Consider the following 19,471-nt stretch of genomic DNA (forward strand, 5'->3'; position numbering starts at 1 on the left):
ATCCTTCTTAATTAGTGGTCACTTGGCCTGATGCCTGCAGTGGTACAGAACCTCACATTTGCTCACCCTCTCTTCCCTTCCCCACACCCAACAGCCTGAGAGAGACCACCCCACTGTTATATAGCTCTGCAGTATGCATCTCCTTCCTGATGGCAAAGTGGTACAGTGGAACACTGAGCTTGGAGTCAGTAAGACCTGAGTTTTAATCCAGCCTCAGACACTTACAAGCTGTGTGACTCTGGGCAAGTCACTTAATGATGCTTGCCTCAGTTTCCTCAAGTGTAAAATAAGGATTAAAAAACACCTATTTCCCAGGGTTATTGTGAGGATAAAATGTGGTAATATTTGTTAAGCACTTTGCAAACCTCAAAATGCTATATAATTCTAGAATTATCATTATTACTATTGCTGTTACCATTATTACTAGTTATTTTAAGCCAAAGCTTGCCTGTCTGCAACTTCTACCCAATGCTCTTACTTTTTAAAAAATTAATGTTATTAGTTTTCACCATTCACTTTTATAAGATTTTGAGTTCTAAGTTTTCCCCCCTTCCCCAAGACAGCCTATAATCTGATATAGGCTACACATATACAATCACATTAAACCTATTTCCACATTAGTCATGTTGTGAAAGAAGAATCAGAACGAAAGGGAAAAACCCAGGCACTGCTCTTACTTCTGCCCTTTGAGGCCAAAGAAAACAAGCCTGAGTCCTCTGTCACATAAAGGAAGCAGTGGATGTGGAAGAACAAGCTCCAGACTGAGATGTGGGTACAGATCCTGGCTTTACTTAGCACCTGTGTGAGCCTGCTTCCTTATCTGATGACAAAAGGTGCTGGACCAAGCTGTTTCTAACACTAAATTCTTTGATGCCTTTATGTCCACTCTTTCTCCCTCCCTCCCATCTCTAAAGTCTTCTCCTCTCCAGACTGAACAGCTCAGTTCCTTCTAGTGTGTGCACATGGGGAGGTGGGGAGGGAAGCGGCAGGGAGATGGAAGGTCTCCAGTTTTCCCCCTCCTGCTCACTCCTCACTCTCTTCTGGGTAACCTTCAGCTTGTCAATGTCCTGACTCAAGTTGTGACCTCGGTTACAGACCTGGACATAGTACTCCAGATCTGGTCTGACCGGCGCATGTCATTTTTCTGGTTTTAGACACAATGTTTCTATTACTTTGGCCTAAGACAGGGGTGGGGAGTCTGTGGCCTTAAGGCCATATGTGGCCCGTTAGGTCCTCAAGTTCAACGCACTGACTGAATCCAAACTTCACAGAACAAACCCGCTTAATAAAAGGATTTGTTCTGCAAACCTTGGGCTCAGTAAAAAGGCCATACCCAAGGACCTAGAAGGCTGCAGGTAACCTTGAGGTCACAGGTTTCCCACTCTGGGCTAAAAGTACATTAGCTTTTTGGTGGCAGAGTTATACATGTGCCTAGCCATATCTCTCCGGCTGGTACTCCTATGGCCTATTTTTTTTTTAACAAAGTATATGCTTTTATACTTACAGCCAACCCCACTCAGCCTACATAACTCAGTTGTGAGTCGACTCATACTCTAAGGACAGGTGTGAGGAGGCCAAGGCAGCCTACCTAATAGGTACCTTTGTACCTCCCACTTCCTTCCCCCCCTCCCATTTTTCTGCCCAGGAACCATATCCGGACCGATGAGAGCCTTCTTCCGCTCTGTTTCCGCTTCCTTTTCTACCACCTTCTGTTTCTGTGCTGCAATAAGGAGTTTTGTCTTCTCACTTTCCCTAAAGGGGAAAAAATTATCCAGGTGTTATGAAAGGCAGTTGTGGCAAAAGCTACCTTCCATCTGGGACAACAAACTCACTGAATGGGCAGAAGCAAAATGCCCGTGTCACATTCTCTCTGGTGGTTTCTGCTCAATGTCCCAGGTAAGAGCTGACCTGTTTCAGATATTAAGGTGGTTCTCATTTCATTCACAATAACTCATTTGTGGGAAATAAAACATAATTTACTTTTAGGAAAATAAACACACCTGCCCCCTTGATGCTATTTCCTTTCTACCTGTGGTATGAACCATTAAACACAAACAGGGCCCACAGGACCCTTTCTAGAACATGAGTGCTTTCCAAAGACTGCTCCTGTGGCTTTCCATCGCAGTCCAACAGCCCAGGTGACAGCCCCAATGTGCCTACTTCTCTACCATGGTGAAGGAGGCTGCTTTGATTTTTTTAGAGATGAGGAACAAAGACTCTGGGTAGAACTGAATGCTCGCCTTGGGCATGGGTATCAGCTTTTATGGGGCGGGGCAGGGAGAGGCTTGGGCCTAAGGATACTCACATCAGTTCATAGTTTCTCCGGATTGCCTCAGGAATGTTGGGCTTTGTGACCCGCACTGCCTGGAGGAGAGCAAAAATGGACAGGGTGGTGAGGGTCCCAATGGTCACTGTACAGACTGTGGCAAGGAACTCAATCATCATCAGAATCCCATGCCAGGCCCCTTCCATTACCTGAATGATGAGTCCAGGGGCCATGGAGGTCAGGTCTTGTTGCAAAGCTAGTTTGAGATTTTCATCAATCTGATCTGAGGAATAGTGAAAAGAAAACAGGATAATTAAACATGTGGACAGAGATAGTTTCAATTCAGGTTATTAGATCAGCTAAAAGAATGAACCCTGAAGGTAAAATGTTGGTGTAGTAGAAAGACTGCTGGACTTGGGAGTTACAGACTCACAGGGATATCACCGGCCATGTGGTACTTTTCTGTACCACATCCCCCACAAGTGGGAGTTTGCTCTTGACCTGTAGATGCTACAGTTGTGCAGAACCTGCTACTACAAGAGGCAGGCCATCATTCTGGGGCAGCTCTAATTGTTAGGAAGCTCTTCCTGATGTTGAGTGACAATTAGCTTCTCCACTACTTCTACTCTCTGTTCCTGATTCTCTCCTCTGGCATCAAGCAGGGAAAAAAAAAAATCACATCTCTTTTCTCAACAAGACCCAGGTTCAAATCCTAGTTCCAGCTATTACTAGCCATTTGTGCTACCTTCTGAGGCTCAATTTCCTCACTTGCAAGATGAGAATAATAATGTTTGTCCAATTGACCCCACAGGATTCTTGAGAGCAAAACACTTTGAAAAACTGGAAAAGGCACTATGTCAATGTGAGTTATTTCAGAAGCATTCAGAAAAGGCAGAACTGGAAGAGCCTGTCCAAACAACCCATGCTTTGAGGTAAGAACATTTTGTTTAATGCCACAAGATAAGCTACTTTTTAACCCCAAAGGCACGGTGGATAGAGAGCCTGGAGTCAGCAGGGCCTGAGTTCAAATGTGCCCTTAGACACTAGCTGTGTGACCCTGGGCAAGTCAATTTGTTTGCCTCAGTTCCCCATCTGTAAAATGAGCTAAAGAAGGAAATGGCCAACCACTCCAATACTTCTGCCAAGCTCTTAACCCCAAATGGGGTCATGAAGACTAACCTGACTCAAGAAAAACAAACCCCAACTTCACCTTAGTCTGGCTTGAAACAAATAAAAATGAGATTTATCTGTATTTGAGAAACAATTCTCAAAGAAGTGACAGCATGCCCATCTTCAGCTGGTGACACATGAAACAGGAGAGTGAACCAAAAGCCCAAAGAAAAGGGAGAAGAGGGGGAATGGTGATGGGAGGTGTTGTGAAAGAAGCAAAAAAAAACTGTCAGCAGAACATACGAAACTCAACACGGCTGTGAAATGACTAAAAGGAAAACAAAGGCTCTGGCTTCTAGAAAAGCCCTAAGGAAGGCTCTGTTTCCACTGGAATCTTCATCAAGCAGCACAGGGGGAAAATTAAAATTTATAGCTCTGAAAATGATCCCAACTCATTTGGTTGGTTATTTGCTTTGGTCCCTGCTCCCTCGTCTGGAATTCACATGTGAGCTGTGGTTCAGAAAGGAGTGTAGGAAACAGCTGTAATCAGTTTCCTGCACCTGCTTCCAGATGTGGTCATGGAGAACCAGCACCAAGGGTTGTTTTCTATAGCCTGGACCCTTTCCATATGGTTTTATAGTCCCCCTCAATCTTCCACTTGAATGACCCTCATCCAGACTGGAGGAAGCAGAAAAAGGTTTTTTTCCAACAAAACTGAGTCCTTTAAATTGAATCACGAGATTCTACTTTCATTCTTTTGTCTATTTTATAACTGAAGCAGGGATGCCCTCTCCAACAGCTCAGACAAGTGAGCATCCTGCCCCTGCTTTCAGAATTCTACTGACAAGAACCTACTACCTCCCAAGGAAGCCCATTTCATTTAAGACCAAATTGTTACCATGTATGCAATCAAATGCCCAGGGTGTACACAAATTCTTCCTTGTACTGAGACAAAACCTGCCTCCCTTCAACTTCCACTCACTGATCTTAGTTCTGTCCTCTGGGGCCCAACTGAACAAATCTAATCCTTCTTCCATGACAGACCTCCATATATTTGAAGACAGCAATCACCTGCTTCCACCATCCCCTCCCCAATCTCTTCTCCAGGTTGAAAGTATATAGTTTTTTCTAAAGATCTTATAATCATAGGACTGTGAGTTCTCTCAACATCCTCACCAATCTCTGACTAAGCCCCTTGTCTCTTCTAAAATGCGGTACCCACAAGTGAAAACCAATACACTAGGTGTGGTCTGACCAGAGAAGGGTACAATGTGAGTGTCACTTCTCTTGTTTAGGACATCACATTTCTGTTAAAGAGGTGCAGTATGGCATACTAGAGAGAAGTCTGGTCTCGAAGTCAGGCAACCCTGGGTTCAAGTCCAGTTTCTAAAACATAGTGAAGCTGAATCACGGGCAAATCACTTGAATTCTCAGAGCCCCTAGGAAAATCATTAATACAATAAACTGTCCAAGTGATCTTCCTAAAGTACAGATCTGACCAAGTTTACTGACCCTACTCAATAAACTTCAGTGATTCACTAATGACATAAAATGCTGTGTTTCTTTTAAAGTCTTTCACAACCTAGCCCCTTTCCTACCTCTCTAATCTTCTTAAATTATATTCTCCTCTGTATACTCTATAAGCCAAAGACATCATCCCTCTTACTGCTTCCATCTCCCATCTCTGTGTGTTTTCACAAGCTGACCCTTGTGTCTCTGGGCTCCTCTGAGACTCGGCTTAAATATTACCTTCTGCAGGCATCTGCTAATTCCTTCCACTGCCAGGGCCTTCCCTCTGAGATCATACTCTATTTACTATACGGTGCACACGCGTGCACACACACACATACATACAGCCATATAAAATATCTATATATATCTTATATGTACAATTTTTTGCATGTTCTCTTCCCCGCTAAAATGTAAGCTCCTTGAGGGTAAAGATCATTATTTTTGCCTTTCCAGCCCTGCTGCTTAGCAGACTGCCTGCCAGAGTAAGCCAACATTTATTGGTAAATGGATGAATGACGAGATTCGAGATGAGTTTCTGATCTGCGTTGGTAGAGAGCATCTCCATAGTGGTAGTTCCCCACATAGATGAAGTTACAGGTTTGGGGGGGGAAATATATATATATATATATATATACACGAAGCCTAAAATTGCATTAGCTTTGTTGGATCCCCCATCAATAGTACACTGACTCATTCTGTCCTGGGAGATGCTCAGATCCTTTTCACAGGAACTTCTGTCTAGTTACTCCCCTTCATTCTATCTACACCTTTGCAATTGATTAGCAAGACAGTATGGTGTGATAGAAAGGCACTGGCTTTGGAGTCAGAAGTTCTAGGATGCTTATTTAACTGTGGGACCTTGGTGAAATCACTGTATCCCCCTAGCTTCATTTCCTCATGTGTAACATGAGAAGTATGGACCAAATCCCTATAATTATTTTTGCTTTTTTTTTTTTTTGGAGGGGGTAAGGTAGGGCAATTGGGGTTAAGTGACTTGCCCAAGGTCACATGGCTAGTTTTGTGTTAAGTGTCTGAGGCCAGATTTGAACTCAGGTCCTCCTGACTCCAGGGCCGGTGGTCTATTCACAGCGCCACTATCCACCCCCTTATAATTATTTTAATCTAAAAATTCTGCACTTATTCTTATCATATTTCATTTTATGAGATTTGGTCAATCATTCCAGCCCCATTAAGAACTTTTTGGATCTTGTAATCTGTCACTTTGGGGTGTGTGCTATTAAGTGTTTAATAACTGGGATTTGCCTTGCTTGGCTTAGTCCTCAAGGTGGGATCAAGGGAAAAGGGTGGGAGCTGCAGAAAGGTCTGTGTGGGCTCAATAAAATATTATCCTATATATATAAATATACATATAGGATATATATATATAATAAATATATATAAGAATATTATCCTATATATAATATATAATATATATATATATATAAAATAATATCCTAATAATTAAAGTTGTTCAAAAGAATGGGCTGTCTCAGGAGTCAATCAGTTTCCTGTTATTGGGGGTTGGGGGAAGCTAGATAACACTTCTTAGAGACTTCGGGGGAAATTCCCACTCAGGTAAGTGTTGAACTAGAGTAGTGGTATTAAACTCAAATAGAAATGTATCCCTAGGCTACATATTGACTTGGGAAGCCACAAATTAACATTATCTATATTGTACTGTATTTTTATTTATTCTGTTAAATATTTGTTAAGCATTTTCATCTGGTTTGGGCCCCCAGAGCTACAGGCAAGTTTGACTAGACCCCTGGACTAGACACCCTCTGTAGTCCCTTTAAACCATTTTTTGCTCTAGATTCCTATGGAAGTCTGATGAAGCCAGACTTCTCATAACAATGTTTGTTGCCTATAACTGAAGGAAATGCTAGATTTCAATTAGAGGTTAGTGAAAACAAATGTAATTTATTTCTCCCATTCAAGTTCACAAATCCCCTGAAATCAATCTATAGACCCTTTAGGGGTCTATAAACCTCAGATTAAGAACCTGTTTTAAAACCTGAGATTCTATGGAATATTTCAAATATCCATTCTTAATATGTCTATATAGCTTATGTCATGTATATGTGTGCATATGTATGTATATATGTGTGTATATTTCAGAATGTACCCTGATTGCTGAGCTCTAAGCATTGTCACTACATATTTGTGATACATGAGTATCATAAGACTGCTTACTTCTTATGAATTTGTTTTATAATGTTTATTCCCATCAAAAGATAATAAGCTATTCTTAATGGTGCACTGAATACTATATAGTAGCAGGTGCAAGAGACCAGTTATCACTTGTGGGCAGTCAGACTTCATCTGTCCTCTTATGTATGAGTATAATTAGCAAAGTCCCCACTAAAATTCTCCTCTGATGCATCACCCTGGGGCAGAGTGTCCCTAGGTTCTCAAAGATTATGCCAAGGACCTGTGGGATCTGGCAGACTACCAAAACCAAAAAGCTTTGAAGTGAGGACCATTCAATGTTACCTTGGGACCAATCTAGCTAAGTGTGAAAAATATTCTTTACCAGAAGGCTAGCTACTCAGTGATGAAAGGTCCCATGGCCACTAAAATATTTACTGAAGTGCTGTTTGTGGTTACAAAAAATTAGAAGCAATAAATAAATAAATAAAAGCAAAGTAAATGTTCAACAATTGGAGAATGGCTAAACAAATTATGGTACATGAATGTATGGAATAGTACTGCATTGTAAGAACAAGCAATATAACAAATATAGAAGTTTACCAAACAAGTTAATTATATGAACTAATGGAGAGTCAAATACATAGAATCAAGAAAACAATATACACAACTTACAACAATGCAAATGGAAAGAATAACCACAAGACAATCAACACAGAATGCTGATAAATGATAAAGACAAGCTTGGAATCAAAGAAGAGAGAGGACCATAAATCTCCCTCCTTCCTGTTTGGAGGTGGTGGGCCTAGCTAGAGGTGTGGAAATAAAATTGGACTCAGGTGATATTCTGGTTGGCTTGCTGAACTTTTCTCTCAGTTATTTACTATTCTAAGAGATGGCTCTCTGAAAGGGAGAATGGGGGTGGGATATATGGGGAAGTGTAGGTGATATAAAAACAAAAGATAGCAATAAGTATGGGGGAAAAAGGTTAAGTCACCAGGTGAAGACCACTTTTTGGCCACAGAATGTCATGAAAACCACCTACTAGGGTGTGGGGAAGATGGGTTCTGTCTCAGTGGACACAACAACGAAATAAAGGACCCTTTAAGTATCAGCAAAAAAGGAGTGCGAGGAAGCTATTATTACAAGAGGAAAAACCAACATACCAGCCTAAGAACTGATCATTGAAGCTTTCTCTCCTACTTCTGCCTCACTAAGGCCTGTAAGACAAACTTGGTTCTAAAGACTCTAGCTGTGAGTCTTCTACCGCTGACTGGGAGGTTTCATCACTTCTCTCCAGGGCATCACTATCTTGCACTAGTGCCTTGTGCTGTGCAAGGCTGTGCAACACCCTCGTGAGGTGTTTTACCAACATCAACCCTGAATACGATTGGCAAAAACCTATCAGCAGTAAGGGGAGAGGATTAGCAGGACCCTAAATCCTCCCAAAAGCAATGTCTTGGGTCAAGTATTTCCTTCCGTTGTAGCTGAAGTTGGGGGACATTCCCTGAAGTCAGCTAAAAAAGGCAAGCTTTTGTTGATTAGAAAAAAATCTCTTCAAAGTGAATGGGAAAATAAAAACCCCCCAACCCACTCACTCCCAAATTTATTAAGGTCCAGGGCGCTGTTTGAGGTGTTGGGGAGCCACTGAGCCCAGAGATGAAACAGCTCCTAGCCTCACAGAGTTTATAAGCCTTAAAGGAAGGACCAGATTGCCAGTATGCTCTGTTTGTTCTGCCTTGGACAGAGGCAGGAAATCTCATTGCCATTCTTACCTCTAAGGGTGTTTCTTCTACTCCAGACTCTTCATGTAGTCCAAAACAGAATCCAGGAACCCACTTTGTAACTAGGACCCAAGCAATGGAAGCTCTAACTTTTTCCACCCTGTGTATACACTCCCAAGTCCAGGGCTCTGAATTAGGAACTGAGAAGCAGAAGTCAGATAGTAAAAAGAGGGAGCATCTTCAAGGGACTCTTACCGAAGAGTTCGATGTAGACCTCTTGGAGGGTATGTACACTGCAGAACTGGTTCAGCTCATGATGGATCTTGTTGAAGATGAGGGCCTTGTCATAGTCGGCGGTGTAGTTCTTCACTATGTCATATACTGAAGGAGGGAAGGAAAGATGCTGGAGTTGGAAAAGGCAGAGCCACAGGACACACTTGCTTCCAGAGACCAGGAGCGGTCCTGGCATAGGAGGGCCGTGAGAGCCAGAAGAATTCCACACTCAGGAGAACCAGCTAGGTTTTCCAGAGAGCATGAATGGAGGGAGAACTCACCAGCATTTGGTATCAGGAAGTTTACCACCTCAATTCTGTCGAAGTAAATCATAACACCACCACTGTTGGAAGGAAAGGACACAGGTGTCACAGAGAGACTTGAGGATGTAGGAAAATATCCTGAGATGTGGCATAAGTTAAGTGACTTGGCAGAGGAGGAATAGAAAAAAAAAATCCAAACAAAAACATCAGAGGGAACAAGGTAGAAGCAATTTCTTAACTGCATGTACCAAAATGGCTTGTCATCTCTGGGCTCCCAAATAAAGTGTTCCTCCAAGCTTATGAGAAAAGAAAATACCTTAACACTGAAAAAGTGTTGACACTGCCTAATAACAGCTACCATAACTAGTACTCATATCTGCAGGTGCTTTAAAGTCTGCAAAGTATTTTCTCTTCAACCTTCCCATGACACAGATAGTGCATTTTACAGACTGGGGAAACTGAGGCTTATGAGAAGTGAACTGACATACTTGGGGTAACAGAGCTATATTGGCTATGGATAGAATTTGAGCCTCAGTCTCTTGACTCCAAGTCCAGTGCCTTTCACCCAACATGATGCTTCCTCAACTTGGGGTAGTGGGAAAAAGGTGGTCTGATGGCAAGGGAGAGAACTGGAGGGCATCCGTTCCTGAGGTAGCAGCACTTTTCTGCTAACACAATTAGCATTGAACTCTCTCCAGAAAAAGAGAAGAGAAGAAAGCCCCAGAGGCCAAACCACTCCCTGGAAGTAACAATCACAGCAGCAAATTCCAGATGTAGACACGCTGGGCATTTTTAAAAAGGTCCAGTGCAAGGTTTGTCATCAAACACAGTGGAAGAAGGCCTGAGTGAGGTCAAGGCAGGCAGGAAGGAAGGAAGCTGTATCATTCTAAATACCAAACTTGAGCAGAGATAGAGGATGAATTTGTGGAGAGTTAGCTCTGTCTGAATAGCCATTTGTCTTGTGCTCCAGGTTCACATCTCAAAAACGGATGCCCTGCCGGCACTTACCTCACACTCAACATATCTAGATAACCTTTCTCTCTAAATTCACTTGCTTTCCCCCCAAACCTCCCTATTTTTGTCAAGGACACCTTCCATTTGCCCAAGTTTAGGACCTCAGTCTAATCCTCTACTCCCTACTCTCCCTGTCCTATCTAAGATGTCATATCCCAACAGTAGAACATCTTGTTATTTATATCCTTACCATGTCAGTACAATATCTAAGCTAGTCTACTGATCAGCCCCCCCCCCCCCCCCCCCCCCAGTCTCTTCTCTTTTCCCACCCACCACGGCTGCCAAAGTAGTACTCCTCAAGCACTAATCTGACCATGTCATTCCTCTACTTAATAAACTCCAATAGCTCCCTGTTGCCTCTAAGGTAAAATATAAACTCTTTTGGCATTTATAGCCCTTTGTAAGCTGGCTCCAAGCTACCTTTTCTAACCTTGTTATACCAAACTCTGAGGTCCAGTCAAACTGGCCTTTCCACTGTTTCTCCCATGACAGTGTATCTCTGCTTCTTAGAATCCTCTATTTCCTTCAAACTCAGACCAAATGCTACCCTCTACATGAAGCATTTCCTGATGTCCCCCAGCCACTAGGGCTTTCTCCTCAATTGGATATCTATTTTTTTCTCCCCTGTGAAATATTAAGTTCCTTGATGGCCAGGATTGTTTAGTTTCTTTCTGTACCCCTTGTGTCTAGCACAGGGCCTGACACATAACATGGGCTTGTTTAATAAATTATTGTTCTTTGACTTATATATAATTTCAAGGCTCATCAAAACAGTTTTTCCATAATGTGCTTGGGAGTTAGGTAGTACCAGTGTTAATTAACTGTTTTCCAGATAAAGAAGCTGAGGCTCAGAAAGGGGGAGCAATGAGCCCCAAGATTACAAAGACCAATAAACTGCTAAGCAAGGATTCAAGGGGATGGTTTTCCAATTTCATTTGTGTACTTTGTCACCATAATTAGATTAAAAGCAACTTGAGAGCAAGAACCACAATACTAGGCACCATGGCATAACAGATATAGCCCTCTGAATGGAGTCAGGAAGACTTGACATTGAGTCCCACTTCAGACATACTAGCCTGTGTGACCTTGGGTCAGTCCCTTTACCCCTCTGATACTTGGTTTCCTCAAATGTAGAATGGGTCTTACAACATCACTTACCTAAGATGATTTTTGTGAGGATCAAATGTGATTGTGCATGTAAAAGTGCTTTAAAATTTTAAAGAGCTACGTAACTGCAAGCTATTATCATTATGTTTTTGTAGTCCTGCAAACATAGGGCTGGACACATAACCAGCATTTTGAAAATGATTTGTTGACTTATCCACTGCTTATTGCAACAAGGAAACCAGGCAAGGTAAGCAAGCAGGGCAAAGTGCAGGGAGATAAGAGGAGGAAAAGAATAAAGCAGGAATTAAAGAAAAACAAGACAAACCACTGCCACTAAAAACCTATTCTTTCACTTCTCACGGCTCAAGGGTTTCACTCTTGGCTCCTTACCTTGTTCCACAAGGCACATTCTTCACTTCGTCTGTCTGGAGTGTGGTCTGCAAAGAGAGAAAACAGAAGAAGTTTTAAAGGGGGAAAGCCAAGAGCACTGTCTTCTTTCTTGTCACCTCCAATGTCTCATCCCGGGACAATTCTCTGTTCCATAAATCAGCAGCGAGACTGGTGGGCCCTCCCCTACATGGCAGGGCATTTTCTGGGTCGGTGACCTCACAGGAAGAAAGGAACCCTATGAATGCGCTATTAGAACCCTCCTGGATGCGGCCATTGGTACTCCTTAGGGAAACCCTGAGAAGACTGTTCAAGACATTTCCCCCACCTCAGTAGCACCAGTAGTAAGGAAGGCACTAGGAACCCACCGTTTCTCTTAGCACTTTCATTCTCCTTACCTGAAGAATATTACGCAGGGAGTCAAGAGACCTAGGTCGGAGTCCCAACTCTGCTGCTAATTCAGTGTGACTTTGGGCAAGATGCTTCCTCCCTCTAGGTCTCAGTTCCCCAGTTCCCCCTTCTGTAAAACGAGGAGGTTGGACTAATTTTGAAGGTCTTTTGTAGCTCAAACATTATGTGATTCTGGGATACACCCAGGGAATGGGGAGTGTCCCTTCAAGCAAAGGCCATTTTTATCTAGCCCAGCCTCATATCATGGTGAGCAACTGATCTCTACTTTAGGACATGCTTCCTGAGCTCCCGGTCCCCTCCCCCTCTTATCTAATCTTATCTCTAACTCAATTCTGTATCATATTTATGGTACTGTTCTAAGAGAAAAAACATTTGGGGTTGCCTGGGAAAGCTGGTCTAATTACTTAGTCCATGGAGCTCCCAGGACCTCGGGAGCACAGGAGCCCATCTCCAAGGCTGAATCCTAATTAAGCAATACTCATCTCAGACTTTTCTCTACTTAGGTTTGCCTGGAGGTAAAAGGCAAATCCCCTTTTTACTTTTACTTCAGATTTTTGTGTGGGTTTACCTTGTTGTGAAATAAGAACCCTCAGTTTGAGATATGCCAGAAGATAGCAGCCATGGAGATTTCTCTAAACTGATGGGACAGGAAGAAGAGGTGGGCCTGGGCAAATTGCCCCAAGTAGCAACTACTAGCACCAGAGAAGACTCCAGGTGAATGTCTACAACATTCTTGTATTTCTTGGATATCAAAGTCTTATGACTTAGTCTCTAAAGAGGTATTTTTCCCACCCAATGACAAGAAAAAAGTCCCTCAAAGCAGTCACCCAAACATAAGCATCATAACACACAAGTCAAAGTACCTGCACAGACTTATACGATGTGATGAAAGGAAGCATGAGATGGAAACCAGGGCCACTGGTGGAGGTCAACAAAGCACCACCTCTGCAGGAAAGGAAGAGAAAGGCAGGCTGAGTTAAAGCCAAAGGCTCCTAAAGGGAGTCTGAGAACTTGGGACAACCACAGACACTGCGCGTATAAGCGTTCTACAGAGAGCCATAAGCTACCTCTGCAACTCTGCCTCCTCTAGTCTTTCTCTTCCCCAACCTTTCCTTCAACTCAATACTTCTGTATTAGGCGGTACTGATACTCTTAATGGTCAGTCTCAAACTGACCAGTAAGCCATGCCTTTGGACACACACGCTATCTGGATGAGGCAAAGTCTCTGGCTGGAGTCAAGCTAAGAGAAGGAGCTGGTTTTGCTTTGTCACAAGTGGTAGTCAGTGGCTAGCCAGGAGGCTGCAATCCATTAGGGAAGCTGAAAGCAGGAATCCAGGTCAACACTTAATGATGTTGAGGATGAGAGATGTGGCCAATCAAAAAACCCATTTTCTATGTGGCTTGGTAATATAGTTGGGCTATTTCTTGGGTAATAGATTTGCCCCCTCCCCCATTTTGTGGTACATAAATAGATATCAGAATTAGTTTCTTTGCCTTAATTTGATGGTGAAGGGAAGTGGAACAGGAATATGCTGGGGAAAGGGAAGTCAATCTAAATACTAAAAATCAGGTATGGACTACTGACAAGATGCTGCTAAGCACTGTTCAATAAGCCCTCACTCACTGACTGAAGGACCCCATGGCTCAGTTCACAAAAGGAAGGCCACAGAGGGCTCAGTAACATGACCACATTTTAACTCTGATTCACTCCAAAGATCTGTGATTTTTAGTGCAGAAGCTCCCTCCTTTGACCCAGGCTGCACTCTCTCCATGCCTTAGTATAGGAGTTCTTTACCTGAGATCTGTGAACTTTAAAAAATTTGTTTTTTGCTAACTGTATTCCAATATAATTGGTTTCCCATGAATTTTATTTTGTGTATTTAAAAACATGATTCTGAGAAGGGGTTTGTAGGCTTCACCAGAAAGGGGAATATGTCATAAAAAAATGTTATTTGGCAACAAACCTTCTGGTGATAAGCTTCTGGGCAAATAGTGAGGCTGGTTCACAGATCCCCAGACCACACCAGAAGCCCTTCCAGGTTGGTAAGACCTTCCAGAGTGCAATCAGTGGATATTTTCTGAGAATCCAGAGTCACCTCCCACCATGATGAGGTAGATTCAAAGATTAAATCTTTTGGATAACAGTGCTAAAAGTGAAGATAATCAGGTGGCTTATTTATTCCAACAGAAACCTCCCGGAAAGTCTCCTCTGCTGGGTACAAACAGAGGACCTAATTTTTAAGAAGGCCCCCAAAGTCACTGGTGTTTTGAATAGACAAGGTGGGAACACTGTCTTCTCCTGCTGCCATCAAGGGCAGGTGCTTAAGTTGACTTCCTCAGGGGCAACTAGGAAGCCTTTTAGGGCAAGGGAATGGAAAACTGACTTCTAGAACCATTCTCAAACCTCTTTTCATTTTGCCTCTGAACCAGCAGAGATTGAGAAAAGGCTTGAGTTCCAATTCTAGCCCTGTGACACTGGGCAAATTCTCTGATCCTCAGCTACCTCATCTGTAAAATGGGAATGCTACTCAAGCTATCCACTCCACAAGGTTATCACATGGAAATTCCTTTGTTTGGCAGTGAGCTATTACTATGATTAATACTGTCAACTTCATCAGCAGTGTCACCCGAACATGGCTAGACACAGTGTCCCAGTTTTAGTGCAGTTTTAAGCTCTTAAAGCTCCATGCTGCACGGAGAATTCTGGGACACCCTGCATATATAAACAGGTCTATCAGTAGTCATTACTATAGAGCAGCAGCATAACCGTCCCCCAGGCAAATGAAACCAACAAAACCAGAACTGAGTATGGGCTGCAGGAAAGCAAAGAACCAGCCTAAATCTCAGAGAGCTGGAAGCCTCTGCAGCGCTGCCCCTTCCTCTTACCTGTAGTATACCCCAATGTGCCCTTCTTCAATCTTGTGCACAGCTGAGAAAAGGGCTGCACAGAAGAAACTAGTCGCCACGGCCACCACTGCCCCTACTTGCGCCATTGGGAAGCTTTTACCCTAGAGAAAGGGTACAGGGAAACACGTGATGATTAGGACCCAGGAGAAAAATTACAACAGTATTTCACCAACATGCATACCTTGCATCATGCATGGCTGCCTACTCAGATTTGTTCCTGTCCTAATGCCAGTGGAACATAAAACTAAATTTCCAACTACTTTCACATGATTTTTTTTTTTGGGGGGGGGGGAAGGAGGCAGTACAGCAAATCCTAACAGAAAATATAGGAAGTACCTATCATCAAAAATAAGGAGAAACATCAAGTATAAGATTTTGATAAATGCAAGGTACATTAGGGAGGGTCAAATTCCAGGAGAAGGCAAAGATACCTCTTTGTAGGAGCTTGTTCTATTCTCTCTATATATTTTGCATCCTGAATCTGTCTTTTGGAGTCACCAGTGCAAGTACAGATTCTCTGAGCATGAGAAATCAAATGATCCCAGGACTGCAGCTCCTATTCTTGCCAAAACAGCCAGATCCCTGAGTTGTTCCACTTGAGCCTTCAGGCTCACTGACTGGATCTAGTGGGATCCAAACTGTCACTTCACCTATAGTATGCCATCCTTACTACAAAACCTCTCCAGTCTTTTTTTTTTTTTTGCCTTTTGGAGGGCTGGGGTTAAGTAACTTGCCCAAGGTTACAAATGGCTAATTTTTTGTGTGTGTTAAGTGTCTGAGGCTGGAACCAAACTCTGGTCCTCTGACTCCGGGGCTAGCGCTTTACTCACTGTGCCACCTAGCCGCCCTCCAGAGTCTTTATGGATATTAGACTGCCTCTGATTCTGTTGCCCTTTGCCCCAAATCTTGTCTTACATGGCCTGAAGGATTGTCACTTTAGGATCAGCAGAAGGAAAACTCCTGAACAACATTTATATCTCCTAAAAAGTCCGGAAACTGTATCCCACAGGCCCCTAAAGTAGGGCAGATTTCAGAGACAGCTATAATCCAAGGAAGAGCATAGGGTAGAATTCAGATTCATCCTTCTCTTCTTGTGAGTCCTGGAGACACCAAAAAACACAGGATCTCATGAGCTAGAGAGGATTTTAGACGCATCTCCTTCTACCAAAATGACGATTCATCATTCAGTCTGTATTTGAAGACATGCAGTGATTGAGGACACTCTCCTTTCCAAAGCAGCCCATCCCATTTTTGACCTAGGTATAATTGTTAGGAAGCTGTTTCTTGTATTGAGCTGAAAACTGCTGTCCTGCAACTTCTGCCCATGGTGTCCAGCTCCTCCCTCTGGGACTAAACAAAATAAACATAATCCCAATTTCTATTGACAGTCCTTCAAAGACTGGAAAACAGTGATCGTGTCCTCCCTACATTTCTCCTCTGGCTAAACACCCTCAGGCTCTCAACTAACTGATCTTCCTATGGCACAGTTTGAAGTGACATATATTTGTCAGGGGGGAACAGGCCAGCTGCAAGTGCTGACTGACCAAATTATACAGGATGTCAAATGAACAGGAGACTGTGGCTATGTAATTCCAGCCAGAGCCACCCAATGCTAATTGCAGGGTATTTCAAAGGAAACTGTTATTTACTCTTTTCACATGCTAGGGTGATAGGCAGTATATATGCACAGCAGGGTTCCAGGGCAGGATTTTCTAGAGAGTGCCTCCTCCTCTCTCTTTTCCCCCATTATTCATTTGGCCCTTAATAGGGTAGGGCCTTGTCACTTGGCAAAATGACTGAATCCACAGCATTGCTTTATACATGCAACTTGAATAACACTTTACAGCTGATTATTCCCCAAGGATATCTGTTGAGGTGGGAAAGAAGGGCTCAAAAGTCTAGAGAGTCTGGCCATGAACATCCAGTTGGGCTTAGACATCAGAAGGCTTTAGAGAAGTGATTACTGAATTTATTTTTTGGCAATGGTCTTTGTATGATAAGGGAAAATTCTAACTCCTATGGTCCCTTAGCACCCAAGGAGATTTACCGCAAAGACCGTTTTTCACATCATTGTGCTGTGTGAACAAAATCAGTTCTTTGTGAGAGGGTACACATACTAACAGTTGTGGCAGTTCCCTCTTAGATTTTCCAGAACTGTCCAGTTTTCCAACCAGGAAAGTATACTTTGAAGAAGACCTTGAAGAAGAAATACCTTTTGTCCAACCATGTTTTTTAATTTGGAAAATATGGTCACTGTAAGTATAATGGCAAGTGCTGAAGGAATACAGTTTGGAAATATTAGTCAGTAGCTGGTTAGCTCTCTGCCTTGGTTCCATATCAGCAAATTTTGCCTTCTTATCCTTACATCAGAAAGTGGGCATGAGAATGGGTAAAGAAATAGATAGCAGGTATCCTCAAGAGCATTAGCTTAAACTTGCAAAAATGCCAAGATCGAGGTCTTTGAATTCAGTAGTCCCTATAGGACACCAGGTTGGATCAAAAGCTGGTGCAACAGAGAGGCTGGAGTGTCCTATGGATAAAGGTGGGGCTTGATCAAGTTCCACTCCAGGGACCAAGAGACAGCTTGTTGAGGTTGAAAGTATTCTGGATTTGGAGCCAGAAGATCGAGGTCTGAATGCTGGCTCTTTAATTTAATATCAGGTAGCTTTTATGTTGCTAAGAACTTTACACTAGCTAGCATTTATATAGTGTTCTAAGACTTGCAATGCACTTTACCCTAGCTAGCATTAACATAGTGCTTTAAGGTTTGCAAAGAACGTTATACTAGCTAGCATTTTTGTTTAGTTGTTTTTTCAGTTGTATCCAAATCTTCATGACCCCCTTTGGGGTTTCCTCGGCAAAGATACTGGGGCATTTTGCCATTTCCTTCTTCTCACTTTACTGATGAGGAAACTTAGGCAAACAGGGTTAGGAAACTTGCCCAGGGTCACACAGCTTGGAAGTGTCCGAGGCTGGATTTGAACACAGGTCTTCCTGACTCCAGGCGGGGAACTCTATCCACTGTGCCAGCCAGTGGCTCTCTGGCTAGCATTAACATAGTGCTTTAAGGTCTGCAAAGAACTTTACACTAGCTAGCATTAACATAGTGCTTTAAGGTTTGCAAAATATCTACAACTCATTTTATCCTTACAACAGCCCTGGGAGGTAGGTGCTATATGCCCATTATGCAGGTGCGGCGACCAAGGCACAGCAGTGCCCGGGTCACACGCTCATGTCCGCCGGTCCACTGCTCTGGGACCTCCTCCAAGTCACTTCACTGGCCCGGCCCTCAGCTTCGTCACCTATGAAGTGGGGCGAGGAGGAGGACGGCTTCCGACGGCCAAAGTCCGAGGTCAGGACTGATCCCTTTATCGTCGCCCTTAAACAAAAGCTGTCCGGGTCGTGGAAGGCGGCCGCCCGGACTCCGGCGTGGTCCTTGGGCCCCTAGTCCGGGCGGAGGGTGGACCAAGCAACGTCGGGGGGCAGAAGGCGCCCTGGAGCAGCGAGGGTCGGGGGGCAGAGGCGGAAGGGGGCCCTGGAACACGGAGGGTCAGGCGTGGAAGGGGCTTTGGGGATCCTCGAGTCCGGCCCCCCTCCCCCTCCGGGGACAGTCGAGGAAACTGAGGCCCAGAGACTTGCGGGAGGTGACAGGAGTCGGGAGAGGGCGATGGGCTTGCAGATCCCTGCCCCAAAGGGGGGGAGCACGAGCTGGGGGGCGGGGGTCAGGGGAGGCCCCAGGAGAGAGGAGGCACGAGGGGAGAGAGTTGGGGGAGCGGGACGGGGCGGCGTCTAAGGCTGTCCCTCCTGGCGCTCAGTACCTGTCCGAGCTCCCCTCCCCGGGGAGCCGCAGTCACTCCGCTCGGCACAGCACGTTTCCTCCTTCCGGGTCCGTCGCCTCCGTGAAACGTCATCAGGAGGCGCGGGGGGCAGAATTCCTGTGTCTCCCTCTCTCCCTAAGCCTTTCTTCCCTGCCCCGCCCCAACCGGGCTTGTGCGGCCGGCAGCAGTCACCTGCCCCTATTGGCCACGAGGGGGCGCCGGTCCCTCGGTCCCACCAGTTTCTGGGAGGGGAAGGGGCAGGACAGAGAGAGAGCCTGGGGAATGAATGGATGGACTCCCATTGGGGTGGGTGGACAGGGAGAAAAATTATTCTGGAAAGTTGTGGAGATGGGGGAGGGGGGGAAGAGGAGGATGTCAGCTCTGCCCTCCTGCCCTAGCCCAGGATGCAGGCATCAAGTCTCCCCATTTCACAGATAGGGAAACTGAGGTCCCTTCTTTCTCTAAGATAGAAATCATCCGACCCTTTCATTTTACAGAGAGAGGAACGGGGCCCTGGAAAGGGAGCGGACA

General features: G+C 44.1%; 1 protein-coding gene across 5 annotated transcripts in view; it reads right to left on the reverse strand.

Moving 5' to 3' along the window:
- Positions 1 to 19,076, reverse strand: part of ERLIN2 (ER lipid raft associated 2) — a 39,626-nt gene extending 20,550 nt beyond the window's left edge. For 4 of the 5 annotated variants that reach the window (XM_069075930.1, XM_069075928.1, XM_069075926.1 and 1 more), the window contains exons 1-9: positions 18,941 to 19,076; positions 15,102 to 15,223; positions 13,079 to 13,160; positions 11,808 to 11,854; positions 9,315 to 9,376; positions 9,016 to 9,141; positions 2,476 to 2,549; positions 2,306 to 2,364; positions 1,661 to 1,752 (exon numbers count right to left, since the gene is read on the reverse strand). In XM_069075930.1, coding sequence (XP_068932031.1) covers positions 1,661 to 1,752; positions 2,306 to 2,364; positions 2,476 to 2,549; positions 9,016 to 9,141; positions 9,315 to 9,376; positions 11,808 to 11,854; positions 13,079 to 13,160; positions 15,102 to 15,223; positions 18,941 to 19,033 — 757 coding nt within the window. In that variant the 5' untranslated portion in view covers positions 19,034 to 19,076. Of the gene's footprint in view, positions 1 to 1,660; positions 1,753 to 2,305; positions 2,365 to 2,475; positions 2,550 to 9,015; positions 9,142 to 9,314; positions 9,377 to 11,807; positions 11,855 to 12,202; positions 12,325 to 13,078; positions 13,161 to 15,101; positions 15,224 to 18,940 lie in introns of those variants that run through there. The other variant, XM_069075931.1, reaches the window with a different exon arrangement.
- Positions 19,077 to 19,471: the final 395 nt, after the last annotated feature.

The sequence above is a fragment of the Petaurus breviceps genome, unplaced genomic scaffold (assembly GCF_028583685.1).
Source record: "Petaurus breviceps papuanus isolate PSGF00001 unplaced genomic scaffold, PetGlider_PUasm1.0 90919, whole genome shotgun sequence".
In the NCBI taxonomy this organism is placed as follows: domain Eukaryota; kingdom Metazoa; phylum Chordata; class Mammalia; order Diprotodontia; family Petauridae; genus Petaurus; species Petaurus breviceps.